Below are 18,891 nucleotides of genomic sequence, written 5' to 3' on the forward strand. Positions count from 1 at the left end.
TTGGACAAATTTCTTCATCTGCACAGATCCTGTGGATTTAGCCTTCAGCATTCCCTGGCCCCTGGGCTTTACTGCTTTTCACTCGCACAGATCCTCACTTTCGCTGGTACATTGGATTTACTTTTGTGCACCGAGGACACTACTCACCTGAACCCTCTGATCAACCTACACAGAACCACTGTTGACTCTTCATGCTTCTTTGAATGTCCATTTTCCACTAAACCTCCAGTGTCATGCCCACTAACACTACCCATCAAACAGCTCCTGGACTCACTGTCATTCCACAATCATCTTTGAATCTAGGCATTGATTTCTCATTCATCCTAGCAGACTCCCTTCTGTCCACAGGTCAAATTCATCTTATCACAGGACCTTGGACTTAACTTTGGACTCTACCATCCGTTTATAACCAGGATATATCTATCCTCATGCCTCTCACAGCAACCTTCCGATTCGCTCATCACTGCCTCATGAGCTAAAACCCCACTTGTCCCAACCTTCTCTCACACCAATCTTCCTGACTGACATACCAGCTGGTTAATCACATTAACCTTCATCCTGGCCAACTCACCTCATTCAACACCATCTTGGAGTCTGCAAGTGGATCATCTCTGCCAGTCTGTTCATCACAAGGAATAAGCCATGCTTCTTTAGCATGCATGACCTTATTGTGCATAATTGTACTGACATTAAAATGAGTAATAGCAAGCCTTCAAGGCAGAGATAGTTCAGATACAAACCAAGTATATTACCATGAGGAGGAAAGATGGAGCAACAAAAGTGCGAGCTTCCTGGATGACAAATGAAACAGGGGTTCAAATAAAACAGAAAAATGGGGTTTTGACAAATCTCAAGTACAGAATACGGGTAGTGTACAAACAGTAGGGGAAAATTTAAAAAGAATGGAGTGAGAGCACAAGAAAGATTTGTGGTTAACATAAAAAAAGAAACCAAAAATCTCTCATAAACATATACAAAGTTAAAAGACAGTCAAAGGGAGAAAAACAATAGGAAATCTTGTGGGAGCAGAGAGTATGACTGAAGGTCAAGTTAATATCATAGTGAGGAGAGGTGTGTGTAGAGATATTGGGTAGGATACATAGATGGAAAGAAAGTACTAATAAGTTAACAAGTCACAGTCCATATGGGATGCATCCTAGGTGACTGTAGGGTGAAGATAACAGAAGCTCTCACTATAATCTTTCAATCCACATTGGATATAGGAGTGGTGCCAGAGGACTGGAGAATTGTAAATATTCAAAAAGGGGAGAGGGATAAACCTGGTAACTACAGGTCAGTCACGTCAGTGATGGGAAAACCAATAGAGACCACTGTCGAGGACAAAATTAAATTTAATTTGGAGAAACATACAATAACAAGGGAACAACAGCTCAGATAGAAGAAAAATTGTCTCTGATTATCCTGTTTGAGTCCTTGACAAAGTAACAAAGAATTTTGTTGAAGTCAGAGCAGTAGATGCACACAGGGACTTTCAAAAGGCATTTCGTAACATACCACATAACAGACATTCATAAAATATATGCCCAGGTAATTAAAGGAACAATGATTGGCTATGGGATAGGAGGCAGAGAGCAGCAGTGAATATATGTTTTTTTTCTGTCTCGGGAGAAGTATGCAGTGAAATCTTCCAGGGGATGGTATTAGGGCCCTTGCTTTTGTTGTCTATATAAATGACCTAGACTTGGGTATAGGGAGTGCAATTTTCAAGTTTGCGGATACAAAATTTGGAAATGTAGTAAACAGCGAGTAGAATAGCAATACACTTCAGAAGGACAGGTAAACTGGTGAAATGGACATTCAAATGGCAGATGCAATTTAATGCAGATAAGTGAAGTGATGCACTCTGCAAGAAATAGAGAGGTAGTATAATCTAAAAGTATAATCTGAGAAGGGGTTGCAAGAACAGAGGCACTTAGGAGTGTATATTCACAAATCCTTGTGGAAGGGCAAGTTAAGGTAATTAAGAAAGTGTATGGTTGGTTTTCTAAATAGGGACATTTAATACAAAATTAAAGAAGTCATGCTAATCCTTTACAAAACTTTGGTAAAGCCTCATCTGGAGTACTGTCTACAATTCAGGGCACCATACTTTAGGAAGGACATCAATGCTTTGGAGATGGCACAGAGGAGGTTTACCAGGGTGATACCAGGACTAAGGAACTTCGGTTATGCAGGAAGATTAGAGCAGTTGGGTTTGTTTTCCTCAGAGAAGGTTAAGGGTAGACCTCAGAGATTTGCAAAATGACAAGTGGTTTTGATAGAGCAAGTAGGGAGACATTATTTCCACTGTCAAGTGGATCAGTTATCAGAGGTCATAGATTTAAAGTAATTGGCAAAAAACTAGAGGGAAATGAGCAGAAATTTCTTTGCACAGAAGGTTAAGATATGGGGGGGGGGGAACAAATTCCAGAAGAACTTCCAAAAGGCAACTGCACATGTAGTGTAAGAAGATCAATGTGAAAAGTAATTATGAAAAAGCTGGAGCATGGGACTATATTGGGCAGCTCTTTAAAAGTTATTTAAACTGCATACTGTAGTGAGAGAGCGAGTGAGAGTGAGAGGGAGCCCCAGATGCATATGTGCATAAATCATTAATGTCGGCAAGACAGGTTGAGAGAGCAGTTAATAAAACGTACAGTATATTTGGCTTTATTAATAGGGGCATAGAGTACAAGAGTAAGGAAGTTATGTTAAGTTTGTATTATCCACTAGTTAGACCTCAGCTGGAGTACTGTGTACAGTTCCGGGTGCTGCATTTTACGAAGGATGTGAAGGCATTGGAGAGAGTGCAGAAGATTCACAAGAATGATTCCAGGGGTGAGGAACTTCAGTTATGAAGATAAGTTGGAAAAGTTGGGACTATTCTCTTTGGTGAAGAGAAGGTCGAGAGGAGATTTGATAGAAATATTCAAAATCATGAGGGGTTTGGACAGAGTATTTAGGGAGAAACTGTTCCCACATGTGAAAGGATCTAGAATGAGGGGGCACAGATTTAAATTAATTGGCAAAAGCAGCAAAAGCGACACGAGGAAAAACTTTTTAATGCAAAGGGTGTTTGGGGTCTGGAATGCACTGCCTGAGAGTGTGGTGGAGGCAGGTTTAATCAAAGCACTCAAAAGGGAATTAGGCTATTTTCTGAAATGGAAGAATGCTCAGGGTTACAGGGAGAAGGTGGGGGAATAGCACTAGGTGAACTGCTCACTTGGAGAGCCGGCGCAGACCTAATGGCCTCCTTCTGCACTGTATCAACTCTGTGACTCTGAAACAGGCCCCATATTTGAAGCCTCACTGAAGACAACAGCACCACCTGCCTTGGAGACCTTGTAACAAGGAATATATTGCAGGACCACCATTTATTGTAGACAAATATGACTCAGCCACTTATTTTAGGTTTGACACATGTGACAGAAAGTGAAAGCCTTCTGGCAAGTATGCACTATCTACAAGACTTAATACTTTACTAAATCATCCATAACATTGCTCATAGGGAGTTGCAAATGCCATTTTATAACAAAAGGAGTGTTTGTTATACACTATTATCAGAGCTATTGGTTTATGACAGCCAAACAAAACAAGTTCCATTTTTATTATGGTATTTTGAAGAATTAATTCTTCGATACTGTCCATTTTCATAGACACGAGTAGCTTTAATTGTGTTCCGTTATCTATGTTTTTTAATACACAGGATACACAGGAAGGTGGTAGACAGCATGCTGTAAGGTTGGTAAGGTGTAGGGGGCACTGGGTTGTGTGATTTTGGAGCACTCATTGGTTGGAGGAGGAGGCAGATGGAACAGGTGAACGAAGTAGCTGTTAAGCTTTAATTGCACTGAGCAGTGGTTCTGGAGCATGTCAGTATCATGGAGGGCAAGGTTATGGTTTGTTAGCACATTCCAGCTATAGTGCAAAAGACTTATGCTCTGGTTCTAGTCAAGCTATTCCAATTGCAGCTGTAACACGGGCATGTACCTGACAAAAGTGAAAAATTGCCCAGATATGTCCTGTTCACAAAAAAGCAGGAAAAATCCAATCCAGGCAATTAGCAGCCCAAGCCCAATTATCAGCAAAGTAATGGAAGGGGTAATCAATAGGGCTATCTAGCAGGAATTATTCACCAATAACCTGCTCACTGATGCTCATTTTGGGTTCCACCAGAACCGCTTGGCTCCAGACTTTATTACAGCCTTGGTCCAAGCATGGACAAAAGAACTGAATTCCAAAGATGAGATGAGAATGACTGCCCTTGACATCAAGGCATCATCAAGGAGCCCAAGGAAAATTGAAGTCACTAGGAATCAGCAAAAAACTCTCCATTAACAGGAGTCATACCTAGCATGAAAGGAAGATGGCTATGGTTGTTTAAGGTCAATCATCTCAGTCCGAGGACATCGTTGGAGGAGTTCCTCAGGGTTGTGTCCTTGGCCCAAACACCTTCAGTTGTTTCATCAATGACCTTCCTTCTATCATAAAGTCAGAAGTGTGGACGATCACTGGAGATTACACAATGTTCAGTACCATTCACAACTTCTTGTAACAAAACAGTCAATGCTTGTATACAGAGAGACCTGGACAATATTCAGGTTTGGGCAGGTGAGTGCCGAGTGACAGTATGACCATCTCAAGAGTGAATCTAACCACCTCCTCTTAACATTCACTGGCATTACCATCTTCAAGTCACCCAAAATCAATATTCTGGGGTCACCATTGACAAGAGGCTTAACCGGAACAACCACATAACTGGCATGGACACAAGAGCAGGTCAAAGGCTGGGTAATCTGCAATGAATGACTCAACTCCCAATTCCCCAAAGCCTTTCCACCATCTACAAAGGTGCAAGTTAGGAGTGTGATGGAATAATCTCCACCTGGATGAGTGCAGCTCAAACAGCACTTCATAAGCCCTGTATCATTCCAGACAAAAAGCAGCCTGCTTGACCAGCACCCTATTCATCCCTTTAGATATTCCCTCCCTCTACTTCCATGGCCATTCCGGTGTACCTTTCCGATTGATCAACTTCGCTCATATAACGCACAAAATATTCTAATAGCGGCTTAACAAATATCTTGTAGAAATAAAAATATTACTTTGTCTTTATTTGCAGTAGCACATGCATTAAAAACAATGCAGGGTATACTATATGCAAGATGCACCACAGAACATCACCAAGGCTTCTTTGACAAGGGCGGAGATGATTGGCCTCAATTAACATCTTCCTTTGTGCTCGGCATGACTCCAGCTCGTGAAGTTTACCCCTCTGATTCCTGTTGACTTCAATTCTACTAGGGTTCTTGGTGATGCCGTGTCAAATGCTGCCCTGATATCAAAGGCAGTCACTCTCACTCCCTGGGAATGCAGTGGTGAGCAATTAGGAAGAATTTTAAAAGCTGGCTTTGACAGTGATGTTCAAGTACAAGTGATAATATCTCACTATTTATTCTCTTAAATTTGACTGAAGAACTGAACTGAAGAGGGTAGGTAAGAGTGACTGTCCTTGACATCAAGGCAGCATTTGACCAAGTTTCTTTAATTCATTCATGGGATGTAAGCTTTGCTGACTGGGCCAGCATTTATTGCCCATCTCTAATTGCCCTTGAGAAGGTGGTGGTGAGCTGCCTTCTTGAACCGCTGCAGTCCATGTGCTGTAGGTGCACCCACTGTGCTGTCAGGAAGGGAATTCTAGGATTTTGACCCAGTGACAATGAAGGAAGTGCGATATATTTCCAAGTCAGGATGGTGAGTGACTTGGAGGGGAACTTCCAGATGATGTTCCCATCTATCTGCTGCCCGTGTCCTTCTAGATGGTAGTGGTCGTGGGTTTGGAAGATGCTGTCTAAGGAGCCTTGGTGAATTTCTGCAGTGCATCTTGCAGATGGCACAAACTGCTGCCACTGTGCATCGGTGGTGGAGGGAGTGAACGTTTGTGGATGTGGTGCCAAGCAAACTGCTTTGTCCTGGATGGTGTCAAGCTTCTTGAGTGTTGTGGAAGCTGCACTCATCCAGGCAAGTGGGGAGTATTCCATCACACTCCTGACTAGCGCCTTGTAGATGGTGGACAGGCTTTGGGGAGTCAGGAGGTGAGTTACTCATCGCACCATTCCTAGCCTTTGACCTGCTCTTGTAGCCACAATATTTATATGGCAAGTCCAGTTCAGTTTCTGGTCAATGATAACCCCCAGGATGTTGACAGCTCAGTGATGGTGATATCAATGATGGTAATGCCAATGAACATCAAGAGGCGATGGTTGGATTCTCTCTTGTTGGAGATGGTCATTGCCTGACACCTGTGTGACGTGAATGTTACTTGCCACTTATCAGCCCAAGCCTGGATATTGTCCAGATCTTGCTACATTTGGACATGGACTGCTTCAGTAGCAGAGGAGTGGCGAATGGTGCTGAACGTTGTGCAATCATCAGCGAACATCCCCACTTCTGACCTTACAATGCAAGGAAGGTCATTGTTGGTGCAGCTGAAGATGGTTGGGCCGAGGATACTACCCTGAGGAACTCGTGCAGTGATGTCCTGGAGCTGAGATAACTGACCTCCAACAGCCACAACCATTTTCCTTTGTGCTAGGTATGACTCCAACAAGCGGACAGTTTCCCCCGATTCCCATTGACTCCAGTTTTGCTAGGGCTCCTTGATGCCACACTCGGTCAAATGCTGCCTTGATATCAAGGGCAGTCACTCTCATCTCACCTCGGGAATTCAGTTCTTCTGTTCCTGTTTGAACCAAGGCTGTAATGAGGTCAGGAGCTGAGTGGCCCTGGCGGAACCCAAACTGAGCATCAGTGATCATGTTTGTGCTAAGCAAGTGCTTTGATAGCACTGTTGACGGCCCCTTCCATTACTTTACTGATGATCGAGAGTAAACAGATGGGGTGGTAATTGGGCAGGTTGGATTTGTCCTGCTTTTTGTGTGCAGGACATACCTGGGCAATTTTCCACATAGCCAGATAGATGCCAGTGTTGTAGCTGTACTGGAACAGCTTGGCTAGAGGTGCAGCAAGCCTGGAGCACAAGTCTTCAGTACTATTGCTGGACTATTGTCAGGGCCCATAGCCTTTGCAGTATCCAGTGCCTTCAGCCATTTCTTGATATCATGTGGAGTGAATCAAATTGGCTGAAGACTGGCATCTGTGATGCTGGGGACCTCTGGAGGAGGCTGAGATGAATCAACCACTCGGCACTTCTGACTGAAGATTGTTGTGAATGCTTCAGCCTTATCTTTTGCACTGCTGTGCTGGGCTCCTCCAACATTGAGGATGGGGATATTTGTGGAGCCTCCTCCTCCAGTGAGTTGTTTAATTGTCCACCAACATTCACGACTGGATGTGGCAGGACTGCAGAGCTTAGATCTGATCTGTTGGTTGTGGGATCGCTTTGTTCTATCATTTGCTGCTTAAGCTGTTTGGCAACCAAGTAGCCTTGTTATAGCTTCACCAGGTTGACACCTCATTTTTAGGTTTGCCTGGTGCTGCTCCTGGCATGCCCTCTTGCACTGCTCCTGGCATGCCCTCCTGCACTCTTCATTGAACCAGGGTTGATCCCCTGGCTTGATGATAATGGTAGAATAGAGGATATTCCAGGCCGTGAGGTCACATATTGGGTTTGAGTCCAATTCTGCTGATGGCCCACTGCACTTCATGAATGCCCATTCTTGAGTTGCTAGATCTGTTCAAAATCTATCCCATTTAGCATGGTGGTAGTGCCACACAACATGATGGAGGGTATCCTCGACGTGAAGGTGGGACTTCGTCTTGACAATGAGTGCGCGGTGGCCACTGCTACTGATACTGTCATGGACAGATGCATCTACGGCAGGCAGGTTGGTGAGGATGACGTCAAGTATGTTTTTCCCTCGTTGGTTCCCTCACCACCTGCCACAGACCCAGGATAGCAGCTATGTCATTTAGGACTTGGCCAGTAGTGGTGCTACCAAGCCATTCTTGGTGATGGACATTGAAGTCCCCCACCCAGAGTACATTCTGTGCTTTTGCCACCCTCAGTGCTTCCCCCAAGTGATGTTCAACATGGAGGAGCACTGATTCATCAGCTGAGGGAGGGCTGTACGTCGTGATCAGCAGGAGGTTTTCTTGCCCATGTTTGACCTGATGCCATGAGACTTCTTGGTGTCTGGAGTCATTGAGGATTCCCAGGCCAACTCCTTCCCAACTGCACACCACTGTGCATCTCTGCTGGGTCTGTGCTGCTGGTGGGACAGGACATATCCAAGGATCATGATGGTGGCGTCTGGGACATTATCTGTAAGGTATGATTTCATGAGTATGACTACGTCAGGCTGTTGCTTGACTAGTCTGTGAGACAGCTCTCCCAGTTTTGGCACTAGCCGCCCCCCCCAGATGTTAGTCAGGAGGACTTTGCAGGGTCATCAGGGCTGCGATTGCCGTTGTCATTTCCGGTGCCTAGGTTGATGCTGGGTGGTCAGTCCTGTCTCATTCCTTTTTTGTGACTTTGTAGCAGTTTGTTGCTAGGCCATTTCACAGGGCATTTAACAGTCAACCACACTGCTGTGGGTCTGGAGTCACATGTAGGCCAGACCAGGTAAGGACGACAGATTTCCTTCCCCAAAGGACATGAGTGAACCAGATGGGTTTTTACAACAATTGACAATGAATGGTTTCCATTCAGCATTTAATTCCAAATTTTTATTGAATTTAAATTCCACCATCTGCCGCGGCAGGATTCGAACCCGGGTCCCCAGAGTATTAGTACCATTCAGAATTTGTCATATAACGAACAGTCTGCACCTTCATACAGTAAGACCTGGGCAATATCCAGGCTTGGGCTGACAAGTGGCAAGTAATGGACAATGACCACCTCAAACAAGAGAGAATCTAACCACCTCCCCATAACATGCAGCAGCATTACCATCTCCAAATCCCCCACCATTAACATCCTAGGGGTTACCACTGACCAGAAACAGAACTGGACCAGCTATATAAATACTCTGACTACAAGAGTAGGTCAGAGATTGGGAATTCTGCAGCGAGTAACTCGCCTCCTGAAACTATCATCTACAAGATACAAATCAGGAGTATGATGGAATACTTTCCATTTGCCTGGATGAATGCATCTCCAACAACAAAATGGAAGCTCTGAAGAAGTCATATGGACTCAAAACGTTAACTCTGCCTTTCTCTCCACTGATGCCATCAGACCTGCTGAGTTTTTCCAGAAATTTTTGTACCTTTTAAATGAGTTGAGCATTTCTGCCTCAACCACCAATCCATCTTGACTTGGAACTATATTCACCGTTCCTTTGCTGTCACTGGGTCAAAATCCTGGAACTCCCTTCCTAACAACACTATGGTTGGACCTACACTCCATGGACTGCAGCGATTCAAGAAGGCAGCTCATCATCACCTTCTCAAGGGCAACTAGGGATGGGCAATATATGCTTTCCTTGCCAGTAACACTAACAATCACAAGAATGATTATTTTTAAAAACCAAAAAACTTCTTAAATGGCGCCTCTCACTCAAGGTTCCCTGATCCAGTGGAAAAGACCCATTTTAAGTCTTTCGTCTCAACCATCACCTCGCATTTCTGATATTCTGATTAATTTTCTGCATAACTTTCTCATTGATCCAAAATCCTTCCTATTATACACACAACGCTGTAATTGTGACTGAACAAATGCCTTGTACAAACTTTAAAAATTCTGTCACAGCTCTGAAGAAGGGTCATACGGCCTTGAAACATTAACTTTTGTTTTTCTCTCTTCACAGATGCTGTCAGACTTGCTGAGTTTTTCCAGCATTTTCTGTTTTTGTTTCAGATTTCCAGCATCCACAGTATTTTGCTTTTATCCTAAAAAAATTCCTTGCCTTTTATTTTCAGTGCCTCATATATTTAAAAAAATTAAATCCAATTTGGCACCCTCCCCCCACCTCACCGACAATCTATCCTTGGTCTTCACTTCTCATCTATATCCCCCTCGATACAATCATCCAAAAGCAGTTAGTTTTAACGCATATACTGACAACACCCAGATCTACCTCACCACCATCTTTCTCGACTCCTCCACTGTTGCTAAATAATCAGCCTGCTTATCCAACATCCAGTGCTGGATGAGCAGAAATTTACACAAATTAAACATTGAGAAGAATGAGGCCATTGTCTTCGCACCAAACCATTCCCAACCACCAACCGCATCTCTCTCATTGACAACTATGTGAGACTAAACCAGACTGTTTGCAAACTTGGTGTCTTATTTCACTCCAAGTTGAACTTCCAATCACCTACCCACGCCATCACTAAGACCAACTCTTTCCACCTCCATAACATTGTCCGATTTTGCCCCACCTTAGCTCATCTGCTGCCGAAATCCTAATTCATGCCTTCCTTACCCCTAGACATGACTATTCCAATGCGCTCCTGGTTGGCCTCCGACATTCTACTCTTTGTAAACTTGAGGTTATCCCAATTTTTGCTATCTGTGCCCTTACTCACACCAAGTCCAGTTCAACTGTCACTCCTGTACTCGCTGACTCACAAGGGCTCCCATTTAAGAAGCACCTCAATTTTAAAATCCTCAATCTTGTTTTCAAATCTCTCTATAGCCTCACCCCTCCCTATCTCTGAAATCTCTTCCCATCACAACCCTCTTGAGATACCTGTGCTCCTCTAATTCTGGCCTCTTGACTGTCCTAATTTTAATTGGTCCACTACTAGTGGCCATGCCTTCAGATGCCTAGGCCCTAAGCTCTGGAATTCCCTCCCTAAATTTCTCCACTTTTCTTTCTTAAAGCACTTCTTAAAAACCTCTCTCTTTGACCAAACTTTTGGTCATCTGTCCTAATATTGCCTTATGTGACTCAGTGTCTAATTTTACTTTATAATGCTGTGAAGCACTTTGGGACATTTTATTATGTTAAAGATGATAAATGCAAGCTGTTGTTGCTTTGCTTTGTAAATGACCTGTCTCATCTTAAAAGAGCTATGCACCTATGCCACTGAATCACTTCATTGCCACACTATGATGAAAATGTTTGCAATTAGAATATAATTCCTTTCAGTGCTTTTGTTTCTAAATGTAATAGTACGTGTCTCTATACTGAATTGTACATGCCACTTATCTGCCCACTATGCCAACCTATTCGTCCATTATTCGTTTTACAGTTTGGTATCATAAACATTCAACAGCATTCTTCATGTACCTATATCTAAATCACTCAAATAAAGTGGAAAATGTCAATCCGAAAAATATCAATTTACAACCACTCTTTTCATGGGCAGATGGACAGCTGAAGGATAGAATACAGTCCCATTTCCTTCCATGTCAGGGGCCTTAAGTTTTATAATGTGTTACATTTCATTAAACATCATGAAAGTCCACAAATATATCTATTGCAGTAACTTTACCTTTGCATCCTGATCTCCTCAAAATATTTAATAAAATTAGCCAAGCATAAGCTGCCCTTTCTAAATTCTTGCAGATTCTTTTAAAAGAAAAGACAAAGAAAGAACTCCCATTTACGTAGCATCTTTCATGGCCTCAGAACGACCCAAAGTTCACTGCAAGGTGTAAAAACTTTTCAAAGTTTACCTACAATTGAAGTGATTATTTGAACTATAATTTTATGCCTTATCTTCCCTTGCCCCAATAGAAAAAATCTTTCCACTTTCTTGAACAAGGGGCATACTATTTGTCACTCTCCATCATTTGGCACAATTCCCTTTTCCAAAGATTTTCAAGATGTTATGGCTAATGGCTTTTCCATCTCCTTCAGTGCTTTGAGAGTCATGCTATGATACTTTTTGTACTTTTAGGGCCATTGGCTTTCTTAATACATAGCTTCAATAGTATCTCTTCCACATTATTGTCCTCTGTTGGATCAACAATAGCTCTGTTAGATCAACAACAGGAAATTAACAAAATCATTACATTTGGCCACACTAGAGAAGCGGAGAAGATTACTTAATGGATAGTTTCTTCCACTGATAAAACACTCAGGTACTTTTTTTTATTCATTCATGGGATGTGGGCTTTACTGGCTGGGCAAGCATTTATTACCCATCCTTAGTTGCCCTTGAGAAGATGGTGGTGAGCTGCCTTCTTGAACTGCTACAGTCCATGTAGTGTAGGTACACCTGCAGTGCTGTTAGGAAGTGATGGAATGGCGATATATTTCCAAGTCAGGGTGGTGAGTGGCTTGAAATTAATCTATGATTAGGTGTTGAAGAAAGGCCATGTCACAAAAAAAAACAATTAAGCTGCATACATCAACTTCTAATGACACCAAGGCCAGGTTCTCACTGATTTATAACCAGCACACAGAAAATCTAACCCAACAGGATCCTATTATATTGCCACAGAAGCTAACAGGTAATTTATAAGTTTTGTTTTCAGAGAGAAATTGAGGATCTTGAAGCACAAAACTATAAACGATACCATTAAAGACTAAAATGAAGCAGAAACTGAATGTATGTGGAAATATGTGGACATTCCAATTTCCTGACGCAAATCTTCCTGGAAGAATTTCCACCAACTTCTCTAGAAAGGAATGAGACATACTAGATATAAAATAAATAAAAAGCAAGGTGTAAAAATAATCTCTTAAAAATGGATGAGGTTAAAAACAACTCTCGAGCTCTTATTTTGAAGACAGAGCAACTATGGAAATCACTTTTTCTTGAGTCCAGACTACTTTTCTAGGTCCTGTTTCCTTTTTGTTATCTTTAGGTTTCTCAGTTCTATATTTTACTTGAATGTTTGCTCAGTTTGACCATGAATACATAAAGAAAAACATCAGTCTGGAGGAGAATAAGTTCCTCCTTTCCATATCTGAATCTGGAACCAATGGATGCACAGTACAGTATTCAAAAGAACATTCACTGCTTGAATAAGTTCCTCCTTTCCATATCTGAATCTGGAACCAATGGATGCACAGTACAGTATTCAAAAGAACATTCACTGCTTGGTTGGGCTAAAAGGCTTTATAATGACCAATTGTTTTTAAAATGCAAGATAGTGCTATTAAAATTACACAGCAAAACCTAGAGAACCACTAGCTAACTCTGTGTTCGAGCAGGTTGAATGATAGAGGAAGGAGGAGAAGCCCCACAGATGGATATCGGAAGATCATATGAACATGTGCCCAAATTCCAATGTGTCTTTTCAGTGGGCAAGGCTCCACAATGCAGTCTAAATTATTTCTGCAATAAGATTTATCTCAATTTCCAGGCAGAGTTGTAACCTCAATGCAGATTCAGATCACTGCCAATTCAGCAGAGTATGCTCAATGTCTCCCCGTGAAATTAAAATTTATTTCCAAATGTAAGTTCCAGTCGCCTCCATGAATAGAGAGAAAACATATTTTATGGGCAAAGGAGCACCAAATGTTTTCCATTCAACACAGCTGCAGTATTCCGAGGTTTAATTGGATATTTTGTGTATACTTGTTTTCAGCATTGAAAACCGAAAAGATAAAGTTAAGGACAATGAACAGGGAAAGGAGAAAAAGTGAAGGAGAGAGGAAGACAACAAGAGAGCAAAAAAGAAATACGAAAAGAATTTGCAATTCTATAGCATCCTTTATAACCCCCAGGATGTCCCAAAGCAATGAGGTACTTTCAAAGTGTAGTCACTGTTGTATTGTAGGAAACACAGCAGTCAATTTGTGCACAGCAATGACATAAGGGCCAGATAATGTCAAACAGAGGCCACGTCTACCCTCTTATATGGGTGTAGAAGTTCTCATGACTCTATTTCAAAGAAGAGCAATGGTGTGCTTCTTGAATTCTTGGCAAATATTTCTTCCTGAATCAATTTTTCTTAAAATAAATTGCCTGGTCATTATCTCGTTACTATTCGTGGGAGCTTGCTGTGGAACATCTTATATCAGGTTAACTCTGGGCTGGATTTAACACTTTCCTGCCAGCGAATTTGAAGGCAGGGAGGTATATTAAATCCAGCAGCGGAGGTAGTGACAGGCAGCCCACCTACCAGTGGGCCAACTGAGGCCTGGAAATGGGCAATGCCCACTTATGGGCCTCATCCCACCACCAGTGGGATTAACCCAACAGTGAGGGGGATCCACGCCAAGCAATCAGCCGAGCAGGTTTTCCTGCGAAGAGGGTCGTGGTGAGAGGGGTTGGGAACATCGGAGGACCCTGCCAAGATCGCCTTCCCCACGATTTCTCAAATCCCAAACCCAGGAAACGCAAAAGCACAGTTGTGCCACCATTGTGGGGAGGGCACAATTACAATGTGACAATTTACATTGACATTTTCTCCTATAAATCTGGACATAGGATTTTGTAATGGTAAAGAAAGTTGGTGCTGGCCCAAGATTTATATCAATAATGCACCTATTCCAATTAGCAATTTTTACACTTTGCATGCAGTGCAGCTATCCTGAATGTTCTTACCTGGGAGAGATATTCTTTTCAGAAAAAAATCTAACCCAATTGTTTGCTTGTACTGTTTCCCAAAAGCTTCCTGGGCGAATCGCATTGCCAAAGAAGTCTGCAACAGAAACCATTAGTTAACACACAGGATCAGGAATGATTTACATCAACCTTCACTGTTAGCAGGAGTGAGTGATACCATTAGGACAAGACTTGGTGCCCTGGCTTTGATTCTTGGACCGCGATCCCAGCCCTCTCACCTTTCCCGAGGCGCCGTCCCCCAAGATGACGATCTTCAGCTGCCGGTCGTGAGTTTCGTCCTCAGAATCGGACATGGTGCAGATGGACCGGGCCCCGCTCTCCCCGGGTCTGGGAGTCCCTCTCGCCACTCACCGCTCTCCCTCCTTCTCAATATCTCTGCCCCACCCCCTCTCTCTCTGTCTGTCCCCCCCCAACCCCCCTCCTCAATATCTCTGCCCCACCCCCTCTCTCTCTGTCTGTCCCCCCCCAACCCCCCTCTCTCAGTACCCCCCCCTCTGTCTGTCTGTCTGTCCCCCCAACCCCCCTCTCTCAGTCCCCCCAACCCTCCTCTCTCAGTCCCACCCCCACCCTCTCTCTCTCTCTCTCTCTGTCTGCCCCTCCCCCAACCCCTCTGTCTGTCCCTCCCCCCACCCCCTCTCTCTCTCTGTCTCTGTCCCACCCCCACCCCCCTCTCTCTCTCTGTCTCTGTCCCACCCCCACCCCCCTCTCTCTCTCGGTCTGTCCCTCCCCCACCCCCCTCTCTCTCTCTCTCTCTCTGTCTGTCTGTCCCTCCCCCACCCCCCCCCTCTCTCTCTCTCTCTCTCTCTCTCTGTCTGTCTGTCCCTCCCCCACCCCCTCTCTCTCTCTGTGTCTGTCCCTCCCCCACCCCCCCTCTCTCTCTCTCTCTCTCTCTCGCTCCCCCACCCCCCCTCTCTCTCTCTCTCTCGCTCCCCCACCCCCCCTCTCTCTCTCTCTCGCTCCCCCACCCCCCCTCTCTCTCTCTCTCCCACCCCCCCTCTCTCTCTCCCCCCCACCCCCCCTCTCTCTCTCTCTCCCCCCCATCCCCCCCTCTCTCTCTCTCCCCCATCCCTCCCTCTCTCTCTCTCTCCCCCCATCCCCCCTCTCTCTCTCTCTCTCCCCCCATCCCCCCTCTCTCTCTCTCTCCCCCACCCCCCCTCTCTCTCTCTCCCCCACCCCCCCTCTCTCTCTCTCTCCCCCACCCTCTCTCTCTCTCCCCCACCCCTCTCTCTCTCCCCCACCCCCCTCTCTCTCTCTCTCCCCCACCCCCCTCTCTCTCTCCCCCACCCCTCTCTCTCTCTCCCCCACCCCTCTCTCTCTCCCCCACCCCCTCTCTCTCTCCCCCACCCCTCTCTCTCTCCCCCACCCCCCCTCTCTCTCTCTCTCTGTCGCTCCCCCACCTCCTCTCTCTCTCTGTCCTTATCCCTTTATCCTTCTCAGCCTGTCTCTCTCCCTCTCTGTCTCTATACTACCCTCTCTTAATATCTCCCAATCCCCCTCCCTGCCTATGTGTCTCTCTATATCCCTCCTCCCTCTCTATCTCCCCTGTCCTTATCTGCCCCTCTCTATTTCCCCTCCCTATTCCCCACTCTCTCTATCTGCCCCTCTCTATCCCTCCCTCTCCCTATCTGCCCCTCTCTATTCCCCCCGCTCCCTAACTGTCCCTCTCTATCCCCCCCTTCCCTATCGGCACCCCTCTATTCCCCCTTCCCTATCGGCCCCTCTCTATCCCCCCTCCCTATCGGCTCCTCTATATCCCCCCCTCCCTATCGGCCCCTCCCTGTCCCCCCCCCTCCCTATCGGCCCCTCTCTGTCCCCCCCCCTCCTCCCTATCGGCCCCTCTCTGTCCCCCCCCCTCCTCCCTATCGGCCCCTCTCTGTCCCCCCCCCCCTCCTCCCTATCGGCCCCTCTCTGTCCCCCCCCCTCCTCTCTATCGGCCCCTCTCTGTCCCCCCCCCTCCTCCCTATCGGCCCCTCTCTGTCCCCCCCCCTCCTCCCTATCGGCCCCTCTCTGTCCCCCCCCCCTCCTCCTCCCTATCGGCCCCTCTCTGTCCCCCCCCCCCTCCTCCTCCCTATCGGCCCCTCTCTGTCCCCCCCCCCCCTCCTCCTCCCTATCGGCCCCTCTCTGTCCCCCCCCCCCCCTCCTCCTCCCTATCGGCCCCTCTCTGTCCGCCCCCCCCTCCTCCTCCCTATCGGCCCCTCTCTGTCCCCCCCCCCTCCTCCTCCCTATCGGCCCCTCTCTGTCCCCCCCCCCCCTCCTCCTCCCTATCGGCCCCTCTCTGTCCCCCCCCCTCCTCCCTATCGGCCCCTCTCTGTTCCCCCCCCCCTCCTCCCTATCGGCCCCTCTCTGTCTCCCCCCCCCCCCCTCCTCCCTATCGGCCCCTCTCTGACCCCCCCTCCTCCCTATCGGCCCCTCTCTGTCCCCCCCCCTCCCTATCGGCCCCTCTCTGTCCCTCCCCTCCCCTCCCTATCGGCCCCTCTCTATCCTCCTACCTGTCCCTCTCTATCCCCCCCTTCCTATCGGCCCCTCTCTAACCACCCCTCTCTATCCCTCTCCCTACCTGTCCCCCCCTCTCCCTACCTGACCCCCCCTCCCTACCTGTCTCTCCCTCCCTTTCCCTATCTGTCCCCTATCTCTCCCTCTCTATCCCCCTTTCCCTATCTGTCCCCTATCTCTCCCTCTCTATCCCTCTCTCCGCTCCGGCTCGCCGTTACCGGGAACCATTTTTACATCGGGAACAGCGCAATGTTTCCAGGGAGGGGGAACTTCCCCTAATCACATAATCTTCTGAGCTGGAAAGAGGAGGAAACAGACGGTAAAAACAGCAATACCGATATAATTAGAAAAATAGTTTCATGAAGTCATCGCCTTCAATGGTTTACTTTTACTTATCGGTGGATTCATTTGTTCCCCCGCCCCCGCCGCTCTGTTAGTGATGGTCTCTTCCAATCCTGACGCAGTTTGGTAGCTAAGATAAAGGCTGGAGATCAGTCCGAGTCAGAGACCAAATCGTAAATACCTACAGTTAAATACATCAATGACAGCAATCTGTCATCACTTCTATTGCTAATATTCATTATTACCAGGTCTAAGAATAGGAAAATCCATCACTGACGCACAGTGGCAGCAGTGTGTATTATTTTATGCATACATGAATGAGTGATTTTGAAGCCAAACTGTTTAGTTTATAAATGTTTTATTCTTTCATGGGATGTGGGCTTCACTGGCTAGGCCCGCAGTTATTGCCCATCCCTAACTGCCCTCGAGAAGGTGATGGTAAGCTGCCTTCTTGAACTGCTGCAGTCCATGTGGCGTAGGTACTCCCATAGTGATGTTAGGAAGAGAATTCCAGGATTTTGACCCAGCCACAGTGAAGGAACTTTCAAGTCAGGGTGATGTGTGAATTGGAGGGGAACTTGCAGGTGGTGGTCCCATCCATCTGCTGCCCTTGTCCTTCTAGGTGGTTGAGGTTGTGGGTTTGGAAGATGCTGTTGAAGGAACCTTGGTAAGTCACCACTGTGCATTGCATTAAAAAAACTGATTTATAGTAATTTGAAAATCCTATGGAATTACTGCATCTAAGCTTATTTTTGATTGATTTACTTGTTGCAGTGAGACAAGGAAAAACAAATCACAGCCAGTCACAATAATTAAGTGAAACTTAACAGATGTGAATCTTAGTGTGTTATATTTATGCTGGTAACAGTATAGAATTACAGAAATGTGTGCCAAATCAGTAACCATGGATGCCGCATATAGTCTATTGTTTCTATGGCTGTAACACAAGAAAGCAAATGTGATGACATAACTAATCCATCTCCATGACAATGAATTTGTGGTGCTATATTAAACAGTTTCTTGAATTTATTTTACATCCGTAGCTGACTCTAGTCATAAGGAAGTAGGCAGTTGAGAAAGACATTCAATCTATTCAGCCCACCCTTGATACACAGCTAAGGCAATCTAAAAAAAATTGAAGAAAATACTTGATGAGGAAGAAGCTTGGTTTATAACTATTGTATCTCAGTTTGTCTCTCATGAACAATTTGTTTGTGTATTCATACAGACACAATTTTGTTTTTATTCGTTCATGGGATATCAGCATTGCTGGCAAATCCAGTATTTATTGCCCATTCTTAATCACCTTTGAGAAGGTGATGGTGCCTTCTTGAACTGCTGCACCCACAGTGCTGTGAGGAGGGCAGTTCCAGGATTTTGACCCAGCAACAGTGAAGGAATAGCAACATATTTCCAAGTCAGGGTGATATGTAACTGGGAGGGGAACTCTTCTTCCAGGCAGTAGAGGTCACGGATTTTGATGGTGTTGTCAAAGAGGCCTTAGTGAGTTGCTGTTTGTAGACAGACACATCCATATAATTTTCCTATGTACCATATTGGTTACCCTCTCAGAAAATTGATAAACCTCAGATATTTATCAAGAGGGATTTACTAGTCTTG

General features: G+C 45.4%; 1 protein-coding gene across 5 annotated transcripts in view; it reads right to left on the reverse strand.

The window, feature by feature from the left end:
• rab28 (RAB28, member RAS oncogene family) overlaps positions 1-14,810 on the reverse strand; it is a 175,321-nt gene extending 160,511 nt beyond the window's left edge. For all 5 annotated transcript variants that reach the window (XR_005943610.1, XR_005943608.1, XM_041192369.1 and 2 more), the window contains exons 1-2: positions 14,655-14,810; positions 14,416-14,512 (exon numbers count right to left, since the gene is read on the reverse strand). Coding sequence is in view for 3 of the 5 variants with exons in the window: in XM_041192369.1 (XP_041048303.1) it covers positions 14,416-14,512; positions 14,655-14,729 (172 nt within the window). In the remaining 2 variants the exon portion in view is untranslated. The remainder of the gene's footprint in view (positions 1-14,415; positions 14,513-14,654) is intronic.
• Positions 14,811-18,891: the final 4,081 nt, after the last annotated feature.

Source organism: Carcharodon carcharias, chromosome 1 (genome assembly GCF_017639515.1).
Source record: "Carcharodon carcharias isolate sCarCar2 chromosome 1, sCarCar2.pri, whole genome shotgun sequence".
Lineage (NCBI taxonomy): Eukaryota > Metazoa > Chordata > Chondrichthyes > Lamniformes > Lamnidae > Carcharodon > Carcharodon carcharias.